This window comes from Globicephala melas, chromosome 18, assembly GCF_963455315.2.
Source record: "Globicephala melas chromosome 18, mGloMel1.2, whole genome shotgun sequence".
Lineage (NCBI taxonomy): Eukaryota > Metazoa > Chordata > Mammalia > Artiodactyla > Delphinidae > Globicephala > Globicephala melas.
In genome coordinates this window covers 10,810,581-10,825,763 of record NC_083331.1, presented here as the reverse complement: position 1 = coordinate 10,825,763, position 15,183 = coordinate 10,810,581, and the positions used below count along the sequence as shown (strand labels likewise).

The 15,183-nt window shown below is 37.0% G+C and overlaps 1 protein-coding gene across 4 annotated transcripts in view; it reads right to left on the bottom strand.

Moving 5' to 3' along the window:
- NBEA (neurobeachin) overlaps nt 1-14,673 on the bottom strand; it is a 627,505-nt gene extending 612,832 nt beyond the window's left edge. For all 4 annotated transcript variants that reach the window (XM_030882520.2, XM_060287860.1, XM_060287861.1 and 1 more), the window contains exon 1: nt 14,356-14,673. In XM_030882520.2, the coding sequence (XP_030738380.2) occupies nt 14,356-14,658 (303 nt within the window). In that variant the 5' untranslated portion in view covers nt 14,659-14,673. The remainder of the gene's footprint in view (nt 1-14,355) is intronic.
- Nucleotides 14,674-15,183: the final 510 nt, after the last annotated feature.

Here is a 15,183-nt window from a genome sequence, read left to right as displayed (position 1 = left end):
GCAGTATATATACACATGCATAAGCAGACATATTAAAAGAAAAGAGAGCATGCTAGAATATCTATTAGTTTCTTTCTATACTTACAATGGTTCATCTACTTTTGAGACGTCCCCTATAAATCAGTGCTGTCCAATAAAAATATAATGCAAGCCATGTTATGTAATTTAAAATTTTCTATTAGCCACATTAAAAGAAAAATATAAAAGAAAATAGGTGAAATTAATTTATATTTCATTTAACCCAACATATCTAAAATATGATTTCAGCATGTAATAAATATTTTTAAATTACTAATGTAATATTTTTCTATACCAGCTCTTCAAAATCAAGTGCACATTTTATGCTTATGGAACATTTCAAGTGCTCACTAGCCACATGTGGCTAGTAGCTACTCTGTGACTGCACAGATCTAGACAGATCTAGCCATCTTCCAAAACTCAATTCAAACATCACCACTTTTATGAAGCCCTCCCTTGACTCCCTTGGTACATTTCTCCCCTCAGTGTTGCCCACTATTCCCTAATTTATTTCTATCATAGAATTCACACATTTCATTGCTTGTATTTTTGACTCCCTGCAGTGCTAAAAATTCCAGGGCAGGGATTGTGTCTTGATCATTGTATCCTCAGTGTTTAGCATCACACATGGTGTGAGGATTCTAAAAATATCTGTGGAATAAAATGGTTATGTGGTCATATGTGGCATTAGGATTAAAATAAGTATATATATTCAGACCCAACAGATCAGTATTTAAATAGTGGAGGGGGCAAGGGGAAGGAGGAAGAAGAAGTAACCATGAACAAAAGAACTAGAAAACCTGCAAATTAAATATAGTGACAATTAGACGATTAGAAAATGACAATTAAGTCAACTGTAAAATTACATAATTCAGTAACAGTGCATATTAAACATTCATTGCTGACTATCATTATATAAAGCAAAACTTTCTAGTTTTTCTTCAAGAATAAACTACTTTAATAGAGTCCCTCTTTAACAACTAATAACATGTGCCACAAATGTGATACATCTAATTATTAAATGTTATTCTCATAAACTACCTCTCCATTAATATATACCTTTATTCCTTTTACATACAAAGATATCAAGTTTGGGCTCTAAGATACAGAATGCATTATCATATTGATCCAAAACCCCAAGCACTGTTTCACCAGAAGTGAAATCTCTGTTGTAAATGTCTATATCCCATATTTTCTAAGCAGGTCATCTTTAATTTATTTCAGAGTTTGGCAGCATAATTTTTCAATGTAATTGGGTGCAGCTGTCATTGTGAATGACAGTTTGTCATGCAGTAACTAAAATACATTAGTTTACCTTTCAGAGTGTAGATCACTAATCAGGTTAAACGTTATTTCTAGAATTTAAAAAGCCCAACATAATTAATGAAAAAAACCCAGCAAATCTGACTAAAATCTGTTTGCTCAACATACTTTCGATAAAAGTACCTAAATGAGTATTTTCACAAAGAAAAATGCTTCTTCACAGCTACTCCACCCACCCCTAAAATAAGTCAGTCAGTCATCCTAAAAACGAATGCTTTTTATCCTAAAGCCCAGGATGAAAAAATGTTAATGGTTCAAAACAACTCCAAGACCACTCAGGCAAGCTGGTTGAACTGTGACCAATTAGTGTAGTCAGTCCCTGTGTGGTACTAATGAGACCAAAAAAATGGGTTACATTTCCATTTGAATCTAAACTTAGTATAGTCAATGGCTAAAAGACTGCAACTACAATCCCACCCAGTTAGGGCCTGCTGTCTGCCAGGGGGATGACTTCAACAATAATAGCAATGAAACAAGCATGTGAACAGATTAACACCCAGAAGAAAGAAAAAACACAAAATTGACGCCTTAGCATATTTTATTCATAGGAACAGATACTCCAAAGAAACTACAGCGTGAAAAGTCACACTTTAAAGATGAATCATTAAATCTCAACTTTTAAAAATCATGAAAGTAAATATACTATTTTATAAATAGTTGCTGCACTATTACATATAATATTATTTGACCTAGAATCTAACATTTTTTTCTGGAACATTCTTTGAAATTTTGTAATGCTGCTAATGGAAAAACTATAATTTGATTTGCAGAAAGGAAAAACCACTGTCCTTTAGGGGGTGGGAGGGAACAGGATTTCCTTACAGAGGAAGAAGCTGAACAAAACAGTACTAATACTAGACCAGTTAAGAGAAAAAAGGCTTCTTAATGGTGATCCTGATACTGAACTGCATCAGGCCCACTTGAAGTTCCTTGTAGACTTTAGAAAACCATTGACTCTACTTTGATAAAATGTTACTGTTAAGAATTCTGATTTTATAAGGCTGAAAAAATTAAAAATAACTTTCAACACCCTTAGTTTTCCTTTCATCTCTTCCTCCACCTTTACTCTTAATCATGAACCACAAATACCTACACAAACAGAACTCCTCAAATAACTCAATGAATACATTTTATCACCTAATACATTTTATCACCTCCCCTGTGCTTGAAAAACCTTAAAACAAAGTAAGCCAATGAACACTCATGGAATGAAAAAAAAAAAAAAAAAATGGGGTGGGACTTCTACAAGAAGAAATAAAGCTAATCTGATGTGGTTTGTAGTTAATGTTAGTGGACACAGCCATGGAAAGACTCCCTCATGACCCGTGTCCCTCTGTGCGGAAAGGTTTTCCACTCCTGCCCTTTATATGCGGGGAAACAGTTACTTGTCCTTCAAGATCCAATCCAAAGTCACTTAACCAATGATACCTTCCCAGATTCCTCCAAGCAAAGGTAGTGGAACCATTAATGTCTCCATAGCATTTTGTTTAAATCTTTGTAATATCACTTTTTGCCAATGGAATTTGTCTGATTTTTCTTCTTTTTCCTGTACTGAACCTCAAGTTACTGAAGGTAGGGACCATGAAATTCCTTTTTATATTCCCAATGAGAATCTTGACTCTGGCAATAGAACACTAGGTTAGGATTACTCAGTAATTTATTTAATCATCACTTTAAGTGTTCTGAGTGTGCCTGAGTTAAAAGAAAGAAAAAAAAAAAAAAAAGGTATGCTTCTCCGTGAGAGTTATGACCCCAAATGGGCTGAGGCAAAGTGGAACTCCAGGCACCAAGATAAAGTGGAAAAACAAAAACAAAACAAAAAAAACACACTGGACTAAGAGGGAATCTAAGTGATAATTCGAATTCTGTGAAAACCTGCAGGATCTTAACCCAACTGGTTCTTTCCTCACCTATGCAAGTGATAAGAGTCAGGCTATTCACCACATCTGAAGACCCTACGACTCCTCATATACATATATACAAACACATCAAAATATCTCTATCCACCCCCTTCCTCAAAAAAATAAAAACTGAAATGTTAAGGAAGAGGCAAACACAGAAATTAAAAGAACCAGAATAGTCTGAGAAGACAAGATTTGTAACTAAGCCAGAAGTGACAAAAACAAGTAAAATATATAAAATGTGAAAAAAAAAAAATCCTCTTTCAAAACAAGTTCACTAAGCAGCACAAAATTCTAGATTCTATGTTAAGTACTCAGGATACCAAGGTGAATAAGACAACATTCTGATCTCAAGGGATTCAGAGTCTCTAGGGTGGTCTGACAAGTAAACAAATAATTAAAATAGGACAGGCAATCTGAACTATGCTAAATCTGAACTATGTACGAAGTGTTATGGGAGAGCACAGAATGGGAGGAAGAGCTGTTAGGGGGAGATCAGAGAAGGCATCACTTAAGTGGGGGACAACAGCTGATTCTTGAAACATGAACAGGAGTTCTTTAGACAAAAAAAGGAAGACATGATAACTTGAAAAATGCAATGATTATTCAGCAAGTAACAGTCAAGACAGCATAATAAAAGAAAATTCTTCCACTGATGACTCATATCTCATAAGCTTTAAAAATAATTTAAATACTTAATTTAAATTTGAGGACTTTTAAAGGGGAATCAAGTTATAGAAAATAAATACAAATCAAGTACAATAATTTTATGACATTTTATAATAAAATATTGCTGATATAATTAGAGCTGAAAATACTTCTCCTCTTTTAAAATACCAGACTTAGTTTAACCTAGAAAGACAATGACTACTTTTATTTCATTGAAGATTTTATATTGCAGGTCAAGATGATAAAATAAGATAATGCATATTGTATGCTTAACATAGCGCTTGACATGTAAAGATTAAAGAACAACAAACCTAGGAACAGAACATCTAGCTTTGAGTCTAATTTCTGCTTTGCAACCTTGGACAAGCCCCTTCATTTCAGCCGTGGTTTACTTATTATATTAAAGTAGACCCACATTTATTTCAAAGGGGCTGGTAGAGGATTTTAAAAACATACGGTATGTTATCAACCCCAATTCTATAAATGCCAATTCCTTCCCCACACATGAAAAGTTTTTAAAAAAACACTGGAAATACTCATATACCATCTTTAAATCAGCTACAAGTTATTTCTTTCAGAAAATGGAAGTAGTTGCTAAAGAGAAATATATCTAGACATTTAACACTTCCATAAAATTTTCTATTAAACAATGTTTGCTCTACTTCAGTGAACTGAAAGAAGAATCACAATTATTGGAAATTGTATCACCTAGACTCTAGTTAACTCATTTGTTCTATCCAAGCAAACATGGTATGTGTGGTGGTGCATCTGATTAACACTAAAACATAACACATCTACTTTTTCTACATAAAATAAATATATCAATGTATACTATTTTTTTCTTGTTCAGAGTAATATCTAAAATACCCACACTTTGCCTAGTGAAAAGGTATACAAATGAAAGCTAGTTACCATTTAAATACTGTATCACCATTCCCCAAAACTCTAAAATTAATACTTCACAATATAGGCTGTTAGATCACTTTGTGTACAAATCCATCAAACTGTCCTGCATTCATTTTTATTTCCTGTGATCAGCAAGTCCTGAGTCCTCTATGGGCAGCATTCTCTACCACAGAATCAGCTCACTGATGCTGGCTGGACCCGACCCTCCCTTTCCAGCATCATCTCTTCATATAATGCAAGCCTTTGGGATAATTTCTAAGCAGCTACATTTTGTTCAATAATGGAGAAGATTATAGCCTTTGAATCTGAAGGCCTGAGTCCTAGCCCTGGTACTTAATACCTGGATAACCTTGTCTAATACTTCACATTTCCTGCAGTCTTAGTTTCCACATCTGTAGAGAAGGAATGGCATCTGAAAAGGGAGTTATTCTGAGGATTAGTTAACACAGCACAATCTTGCAAGTACACTGGAAACAGTTAAGAGCTATTAAAATATACACTAATATAATTTTCTAAAACAACTGATCACAAAATAGTTTTCAGTCCCCTAACTTGCCTCTTATGTTTGTAACTCAAGTAGTTTTCTAAATATTTAAGCTAATACTCCAAGAGGGAGGTATTATTTACCCAGGATCACCCTTCATGGCCTAGTATACATCCAGATGTGAAATTCAGCCATGTCAAGGAAGGAAGAGATAGAAGGAATTCTAGGCAAAGGAAGCTGTGTCACCTCACGCCTATTCGTTCCCCAATTTCCCATTAGGAAAAATTACCCCAGACGCTGTTAAAGACTATGCGGGATTCAAAACAGACCCCCTATGTTTCATTAGAAGGTGGACACCTGAGATTCCTTCTCTGACAGGTTCACCAGCTCAGGTAATCCAAGCTAAAACAGAACTCAGTTTTAGTTAGATCATTATTTTCTTTCTATGATCATATGGTCATCAGGCTCAAGATAAGAACAAAAATAACAATAGTAAAAAAATAAAAATAAAAAAATAACAATAGTAAATACTATACAAAGTTAGCTTTGTACCAAGCACTTTATATATATTAATTCATTTAATCTGTACAACTTTATGAGGTAACTCCTTTACACATAAGGAAACTGAGGCACATAAAGTGTGAATGGCTGTATAATATTTCATAACATAGATATAAAATTACATAACCTTTTCCTAATGTGAAAATATAGGTTATTGCTAATTTTTTATATCATTAAACTACATTTAACCCTCATATTTGTCCACAGGTAATTTTTCCTTAGCCTAAAGAACTAAGGATTAATGACAAGAACCTCTTTAAACTTCTTGACGCATATTGGGAAAATGTTACTCAGAACAGCTGTACCATTTTACATGCCCAACAATGTCATTTAAGATCATTTTAGCATGCTGATAAAACACTGGTAATTTTCCTTTTAATCATTTGTTTTTCAGGGTATCTCAGTATTACCTTATGTTCTTATTTAGTGAAGATGAATTTTCGTAATAATTAGCAATGTCTCTTTCTTCTTTCTTGAAATGCATCAAGCCCTTTGCCAAATTATTTTTCTTATGATTTGTCCTATGATACTTAATACCTAAAGTTTTTTTATAATTTTAATTCTGAATATTAGTTAGGAATCACTGGAGTGCAACAAATAGAAACCTGATTCAAACTGGCTTAAGCAAAACAAGAAATGTATTAGCTTAATGCACTGAAAAGCCTGGCAGTATGAGTGACTTGAAAGGCTCCAAAGATGTCATCGGTAATCTCTTGGTTCTTGGTGCCTCTGTGATAGCTCTATCCTCGAGCATACTCTGCCTTCATGGTAGCACAGTGACAGTCAAATCTAGACTTACATTCTAACATCTTAGCAACTCCAGTGATGAGTATCTTTTACTTTCTCCAGCAGAATGAAAGGAGTTATCAAGCTTTCGCAGATGTACAGGTAGATATTTAACCAATATCTGTTACTGATGGGCCAAGTACAGTTTCTATTCCTGGTCCAGGAAAGCAGAAAGGAGTCCAGGGAAACCCCAAACCATATAAACCAAGAATCAAGAAGAGATGACTCCTCAATCAAAAAATTCAGAACTGTTAACAGCAGAAGGAATGGACGCTATGCAGCCAAAACCAAAAGAAATCTACAACATTCTAGCCCTCGGCTACCCAGCCACCTTATACATTCACTTCTTTCCATATATATAACTTCTTAAATATCCATGTTTAACAATGTTACTATCTTAACCACAACAGAAAATGCACTCATCACTTCACCATGGGTCTGGGAGGCAGGGAGGAAAACAAAGACAATGTCAAGTTACTGGATCCAGCTACAAGTCTGAAATCTTTATGCTATTAGTATTATTCTTGGTCAGTTCCAAACATGCATTTTTTCATGGTACCTCATAATCTGACAATATATATCTATGTAATAAATTTAACTATCCTCCGTTAATCAATATATAATGGCAAAAGAAAATAATAATAATAATAATAATAATGCCCACTTAGAAGAGTGGAGAAGATAAATATGGAGGAAATAATCAAGAGGACGTGACTGTCAGCTGACCCATGAGCTGGATCTGGGCAATCAGAGGCTCCTCATCCCCTCCCCGTCCTTAGAATATATACTCTGCCTACTGTTCCCACAGTGGGAACGCTTCCAAGGAAATAGCCTCGAGAGCAAGGTGTTGTTGAAACCATCTGGATGGTATATGTGACTGAACTTAGTTAAGGCCTCTGTAGTTTAACTTTTAAGATTCTGGCAGGCAGGTGTAGAGACCACTAGTCTTGCGGCTGCCCAAGACAAGCTCATAAGCTCCCCTGCTTAATAAACCTGCCAGCTACCAATCTGGTGTGGTCTGCCTCTTTTCTTCAGTCTCTCCTTGCCCTCTGTGCACGGGGACCAGTTTGCAAATCAACAGTAAACAAACCATGGTCACTAATTCAAACCACAGTCCATATACTACTGGTCAGAGTAGCAAGAATTGCCTGTTACGGGAATGGAGTCTCTTGGTCAACCAATCTGGATGCACTTATTATATCTTATTATATATCTGAGATATGCACTATCTCAGAAGACCTCACTTGTCCATTATCCTCTATGGCCTCAGATTTTCCTTCTAGCAGCTGTACTGCTTTAGCAACCCACTTCCTCTTACTGAGGCTTAGAACTGCCTTAGAAGTAAAAAGAACACAGGTCTTTGTTTACCAGGCTTGAGGTTGCCCTGGAAATAGTTTCCCTAAAAGCTCAGAAAGCTTTTGGTCAATTTATTTCAGTCAACTGGTTGAACTAGTAACCAAAGCCAGAGATCTTGTCAAGATACCAACCTACCTTTTAAATTTCATAACAATATTCAGTCTCATAGCAATAGGCCTTCACATTACTCATCCCTTAAAACACTCTGCTTAATGACTTCCCTTGAAGCAATGTGAAATAATAAGCTGGATGAGGAGGCACAGCTATTCTATCACTTGTTCCCTGGTTGCATCCTCTTTTAAAACTCTTTAGTAACTGGATTGTTATTTTGGTCAGGAGGTTGGGAGTATAATGCATGAGGTGCTTGAGAGAAGCTTGTAAAACAGAACGTTACCTGGCTTTAAACTCCTGTCTTTCCTTTTACCAATTTTAGCATGGGGTAAAAAAAAAAAAAAAAAAAAAAAAACACACACACACAAAATTGGGCTTTCCAATCCTCATGGTTCTTGATTTTCTGATTCTCTTGTATGGTAGCTACAGGCAGAAAAGGCCTCTCTTACTTGGAAGGACAATATTTTCTCCCCTCTGTGCTCTCAAGCATTCCAGCTTGGACCAAAGCAAACTCCTTTCTTATAAGGCAAGAAGTGGACAACACGCTTGAGGATCCCTAAAGTTCCAATTTTAGTAGCTCCATGGGCAAAGACAACCTAGGTGACAATCGAAACAGCTGTCCCATAATTCCTTTTAAGGAATTTCTAGGGGAAAGCAGTCCTTACTGCCTTGCACTCCATTTCAACATTCAAGGTCTGTTCCTACAATACCCCACTTCCAGTTACTAATGTCTATGCTAGTAAGAATTCCTTCTATTTACAAGTGACAAAAATCCAATTTAAACTGACTTAAAGCTGATAACAATAATAAACTCTGAAAGAGAGAATTTAATGGTTAGAAGATAATAACCATAGACACAGAGAACTCCAAGTGCTCAAGAAGAATCAAGAATATATTTATCTCTCTTGGTTTCACACTTGGTCAAATTCTAATACAGGTACCTACAGCTATAGGATGAGTCTACCAGCTCAACATCCCCAACAGGAAGAGTTCCCAAGTCCTGTGACTCACCCTGTGTCTCCCCTCAGGTTAAATGCTCATCCCTGAACCAATCATGGTGATTCTGGACATGTCTGGGTTATACACCAGCCCACCTGAACCCACCTGAACCAGCTGAACTAAGAATGGAGGATGAGTGGTTCATTAAAGGAAAATTGAGGTACTATTACCAAAAAGGGGAAATGTATGCAAGACAGACAGAAACAAGAAATGCCCACTATTCCTAGTAACATGACAACTGGCTACATTTTTTTTTTAATTTCTATTCAATGCCATATATATTATTCTTTGTTTAAAATAATGTGATCTTAGTTACATGTATATATACTTGACATACATATATTGAAAAATAATTAACAGATTCTTATTCCAAGATGTCAGTTCAAAATAATATTTACATATATAGTAATGCCTACATAGAGAACATCATACATATTCAACAAATATTTCTAATTATAAGAATAGGCAATACATTAACTTTACAGGAGTCTAATTTATTTCAAGATCTTGGGTCTGGACCCTACTGTTGAACAGAATTTCAGAAACTTGTCCTCTACTGCCTAATAATGGTGTCCTGCATACTCAAAATGCACTTACTTTATCCAAGAGCCAGAAAGACAAAAAATAAATATACATAATATAGGCTTTTGCTCTCACAGAGTTCACAGCATAGGAGTGGAAACATGTATAAATAACTAAATACTATACACAATACTAGACAATGATAGGTATATCTTTGTATAAGGAGATATGCTGATATTGCACAAAATATCAGAAGTACAGGCAATAAATGAAAAATCTATGAAACTAACTGATGCAAAATAGTATTAAAGTAAATAGTCAAAAATGTGGATGACTGAATTGTATAATACTGCTACATCGGTGATCCAAAATGGGAGCTGATTTTGCTGGAACCAATGAATTTCTTGACACTGTGTTTGAAAAATATATAGCAAAAGATGAGGGAACCTTGAGATACATTTAATTAGCCACATAGTATTTGCCAAAAACTGACTAGCAATATAAAAAATACTTATTTAAAATTAATATAACTTGATAACAGACTTGTTATAGAATATATGCTGCTTAATGTCATTTATGACTAAATTAATACTTTTGAGGAAAACCTCAGAACTCCTTAAGGTATTGAAACTTCCAATATTTACATATGTACTCAATTTAATTTTCAATACCTGATAACAAGAATAAAATATAATTCAAATTAATATGTAAAGACTTACATGTCAACCTAAATTAAAATGTAGGAAATTCTCTTTTAATATAAATAAATGTGGTTTTATTAATATTAAGGACTTAATATTAAGGACTTCATGATTCAAAATGCAACCACATATTTTTAGAGTAAATTTAGTTCAAAAACATATCTTTTGTTTGTGAAATTTAAAATATATTGAAAATATAATTTTAAAGATATTTATATCCAGCTGCAAGTGAAAAAAACTCTAAGGAAGAAAAGTTACTGTCACATTCAAGTATAGAAGAATAACTTTCAAATTTCCTTTGAACAATAATACCATGATCCATATGTCAAGAGAAGAGAGGCCCTTAGCCCAGAAAGTCCCCTCAAAGTATCTTGCTATGCTTTTAATACAATATACAGTATGCCACTTAGAACATAAAAAAATAAAATTATCAGAGGAAATATTTTCTACAGCTAAAGATACACTAATATATTGCACAATTTGTGAAAAAATAACTGCAAATTAAATGTTATAGACTTATACTACCTAAGAGAGCTATTCAAAAAAGTCCTACTGTCAATTCTTTAAGTAAATATTAATCCTTTATTTTATCTTTTCTAAAAATAAGTTTATATTAAAATCTGTGATAAGAAGACATGTTCATGTTATAAACAAAGAACATATTATGTATACATAGAATTTACTTCAAGGAAGGAAAAACTTTATATAAACATATGTTAAGTGTGTTTACAAAGGAAGCAATGGATTAAGTAGTATGCCTGCTTTATAACTGAAACAACCAACAAAGTTCCTTTTCTACAGTTAAATGCTCTTTTACTGCCACATTAAATAATACCTCCCAAAGCCAAAATTTGTTGATCAGTTTTTTTCATCGGTAAAGCTACAATGCAAAATCCTTGACAATACACTCTCACTGTAACCTATTTACAAACTAACTTACTCATCTTCCTGATCTTGTCCACCTTGTATTTGAATGTTTCAAGTCAACTATAATATCATTGTACAAATACGTTCATCTACAATGGAAATTACTCATTTTATTTCTCATTCCATGGTGATTCTTCAACAAACTCCCACAATTCACCTAATAGTGGAAATGGACCTCTACCTTTGGCAAAAGAAAAAAGCCCCAAAATTACAACCATGGCTGTGTTAAAGGAGTCCTATATTTTAATGCATACTTCAACTTTACTCTGCAAAACTTTTAATTCTTTGGGCAAGACATGTGAGAAACCTAACAACCAAGTATCAGTATTCTCATCATATAAAGAAAAATAACATACAAAAAAAAAAGGAAAAAAAATATTCTGACAAAGGTGACTGAGACAGGGTTTTGTTTAAGGTAGAAACCGTTTTTTTTTGAAGTTTCATTAGTTCTTCCTTTCTTTTCTGTCATAGAAATCACTGTGATAAATATTTCACTATTCCACCTACTTTTTAATTTAATGTTTTAAATTAAGACTGAAAACTGAAAAAACTCATTTTAGAGATTAATATTAGAGGCTTCCAACCTTTAGCAAGCCACTGAGTGCCCTAAATGGATTTTACTGATTTACTCATTAAATAAATAGAATTAAGTTTTGATAATTATTTTTTAAATGCCTATGATCTCCAAATATTTTCTCAATCAACTTAAATTTTCACATGACATTTTCATCATGAGTATATTGGAAAGATAAAGCACTAGACTTACCATTCAAGAAATACTACACTGCAAATGACTAATGTGTATTCCACAATCAATATAATTAACAACTTAATAGTAAATAGCTCCTTTTGTCATTCTTTTCCCCAAAAGTTTCCATTTAAAGATCAACTGTACTCTTTAAGTACGTACAAAGAAATTTTAAACATAACTTTCTTTATGCCAAAAATAAAAATGTCTTTGTAATGCAGTTACAATGTCTTAAATGGATTTGGGAATATACCATGTCAGTATTACCTTATTTCTGATTACTCTAATAAAGCTTAACGGCAAAGTTAATCTTTAAAATAATGTTTGCATGTTGAGACTTCATGCCAGATTTTCACTGCACTGAAGAGAATTGAATTTCTTTTTTACCTCAAAAGAAATATTTCACTTCCTTTCTTAACTTACTGTATATCTATAGAACCCCATCTGTTAAGAACTGATCCAGCATACGTTGCTACTGCTGCAGAGTCCAAACTGGTTACACATTCAAATCAGTTTCCAGCTTGTGGGAGCCCCTATTGCCTCTTATCACGTTAAAATGTATTAAGTAAGCATACAAATACTTATTAAAAATAACCTAATATCACACCATCTAAGGTAAAAATGGTATTGGAAATCTGGAAAACTGTAAAAAAAAAAAAACCTTTAAATGTTTCCTTTTAAATTTACATAAATACAGTACCTGATAACCTACTAACATATTTTGAGATTTCATCTCATTAAAAAAAAAAAGGGCAAGTACTGACCTCCTATTTGCAGCTGGTTATAATTAAAACACCCAAGAAAACAATATTTCTATTAGTGTCTTAAAAAGAATTTGGTTATACCAACGCAGTGACAGCCCCCCAAACTTACACTGACTTTTTGTGATTTGTTTGATAGGTACACAGAAGTACAAAGAGGTGTTTGGTATTTAAACAGGCATAAATCTAACAAAGAAAAGTCAAATATTCTCTTATCTTTGACGTGACACCCCAGCAAAACAAACAACAAAAAAAACCAGCTTTAACTCTTCTGTGAATTTAAGAGGTACAGAAACCAAAGACATTATCTAATCCCTGTCCCTGTCTCAGGGCACCACTGCTGTAGCTGCAGCTTTCTTTCAGTTTTCCAATAGATCAAATAAAAATAATTGCTTAGCTGAAAATTCTGACTGCATGGGTGTGATAAAATCTCCTTGCAAGCAAATTTTTATATTCCTGTGACTCCACACCAAATACAATAGCCAACTGATTGCTCTTGATTTAAGCTTGCCTTCGAAAACCCAACCTTACAGTTTGTCAAAGACTAGGTATTGCAGAGGAAACTGTTTAAAAAGCTTTGCTGCAGCAAAAACTGCACTTACAAGGCATTAAAACATGAATTAATCTTAAATGAACTAGTCTTATTATCCGAAATCTATGATTCTCCTCTCTTTATTTCCTCCCCATGTCTTCCCCTGACATCTTGAACGCTTCTTAGCCTCTCCGTAGATAGATATCGCAAAACATTAAGTCATACACAGTTCTGCAGTAACTCTTTCTTATCACGAAGGATACCAAAACCTAGGGTTGAATTTAACACCTTTCCTCTAATCTTTATCCACATGCCATGCTCTCTGAAGGCAACCACAGAAATCAACCTGTATGATTTGGTGTCCTCACATTTTAACATCTGATGTGCACAAAAATTACTTAAGAGGTCAGCATATTCAGGGCAATATTACAAAGAAAGGAAGGCTACCTAAAAAGAGATTGGGGTGGGGGGGGGATACAGCCACAACACTCTCCAACATAGCCTCGTAATATATTTAAAGGCAGATGCAAAACTGCATCATTTTTCCTCCTCAATGGAAAACATCACCTCCCAGCTGCTCAAGTTGGACTTAATGCGCTTCTCGCATTTCAGCAGCACCGGGGAATTTAGGCTCCAGGGGCAAGGCTTCCATCCTCAGAGAGCCACACCACGTACAATTAAGAGTGTCGGAGAAAGAACCCCAGAGAAAAGGAGGCCTTCCGCTCCCCCTAACTAAACTCTCAAGTCAACCCAAAACCTGCACGGCAAGGAACAATTGACGACTCATAGTCATGAGAAGTGATAATAAGCGGTGTTAAGTTGGGCTCTGCGCTCAGGTGGCAGGAGAGGACCGGAGGAGAGCAGGGAGGTGGCGTGGCTTGGGCAGCGCGCAGGCAGGTCACCCGCTAAGCAATACTCGCCGGACGATCTGGGCTCGCAGGGACGCGCTGCGTGTGTGACCAGGGGGGTGGTGGAGGGGTTGGAGCCAGCGTTTGGGGAGGGAGGCCATGGGGGCTGGGAGGCAGATGGCGAGCACGCCTTTTCCCTTACCAGGTTGAGCACCGTCTCTACGATGTCCCTGTTGCTGACCTCTCCGACCTGTATGAGTCCAATCAACACTGCGAATTTCATCCGGATGTTGCGGATCGGCACCGAAGGGTTAATCATCCCCGCAGGCAGCACCACCGAGCCGGAGCCGGACGCCCCTCTCAGCTCCCCCATCCCGCTGCCGCCACCACCGCTACCCCCGCCGCCGCCGCCGCCGCCGCCGCCTCCGCCTCCGGCCCCGACGGCGATGAGCCCCACGGGTTGAGGCTCGAGCCCCGGGCCCGGGCCCGGCTTCTCGCTCGCCATTTGCCCCCCTCCTGAGGAGAATGAAAGCGCCGTGGCGCTGCCTCCGCCGGTACCGTTATACCTGCCTCGGCCCCCGCCCCCCGGCCGTCGCCTCGGAGCCCCAGCATCCACCAGCGCCGCGGCGCCGGGCCCGCTCCCCGCGTGCGCCTCAGCCCGGCCCTTTCCGGCGCCCTCCCCGGCGGAGGCGGAGGGTTATTCTCAAGCTTATTCCCGGCGGCGGCGGCGCCGCTAACCGCTGCCCGGCGAGCGGCAGTGCCCGCCCAGCAGCTGTGCCGCTGGGGCCGCCGCTGCCTCCTCTCGCTCCCCCTCCCGGTCCGTCCGGCCCGGCCCGCCCCCCGCGGAGATGCTGCCGCCGCTCCGAAAAGCCCTGAGGCGTGAGCAGCTGGCTGCGGCGCTGGCCGGTGCTGAAGCTCAGGCTGTGGCCGATGCTCCTAACGCCGCTGCCGCCACCGCTACGGGCGCCACTGTTGTTGTGAAGCCCCGACGCCGCCGCTCACTCCGCCATGTTGCCGCCCCCTGCCTGCG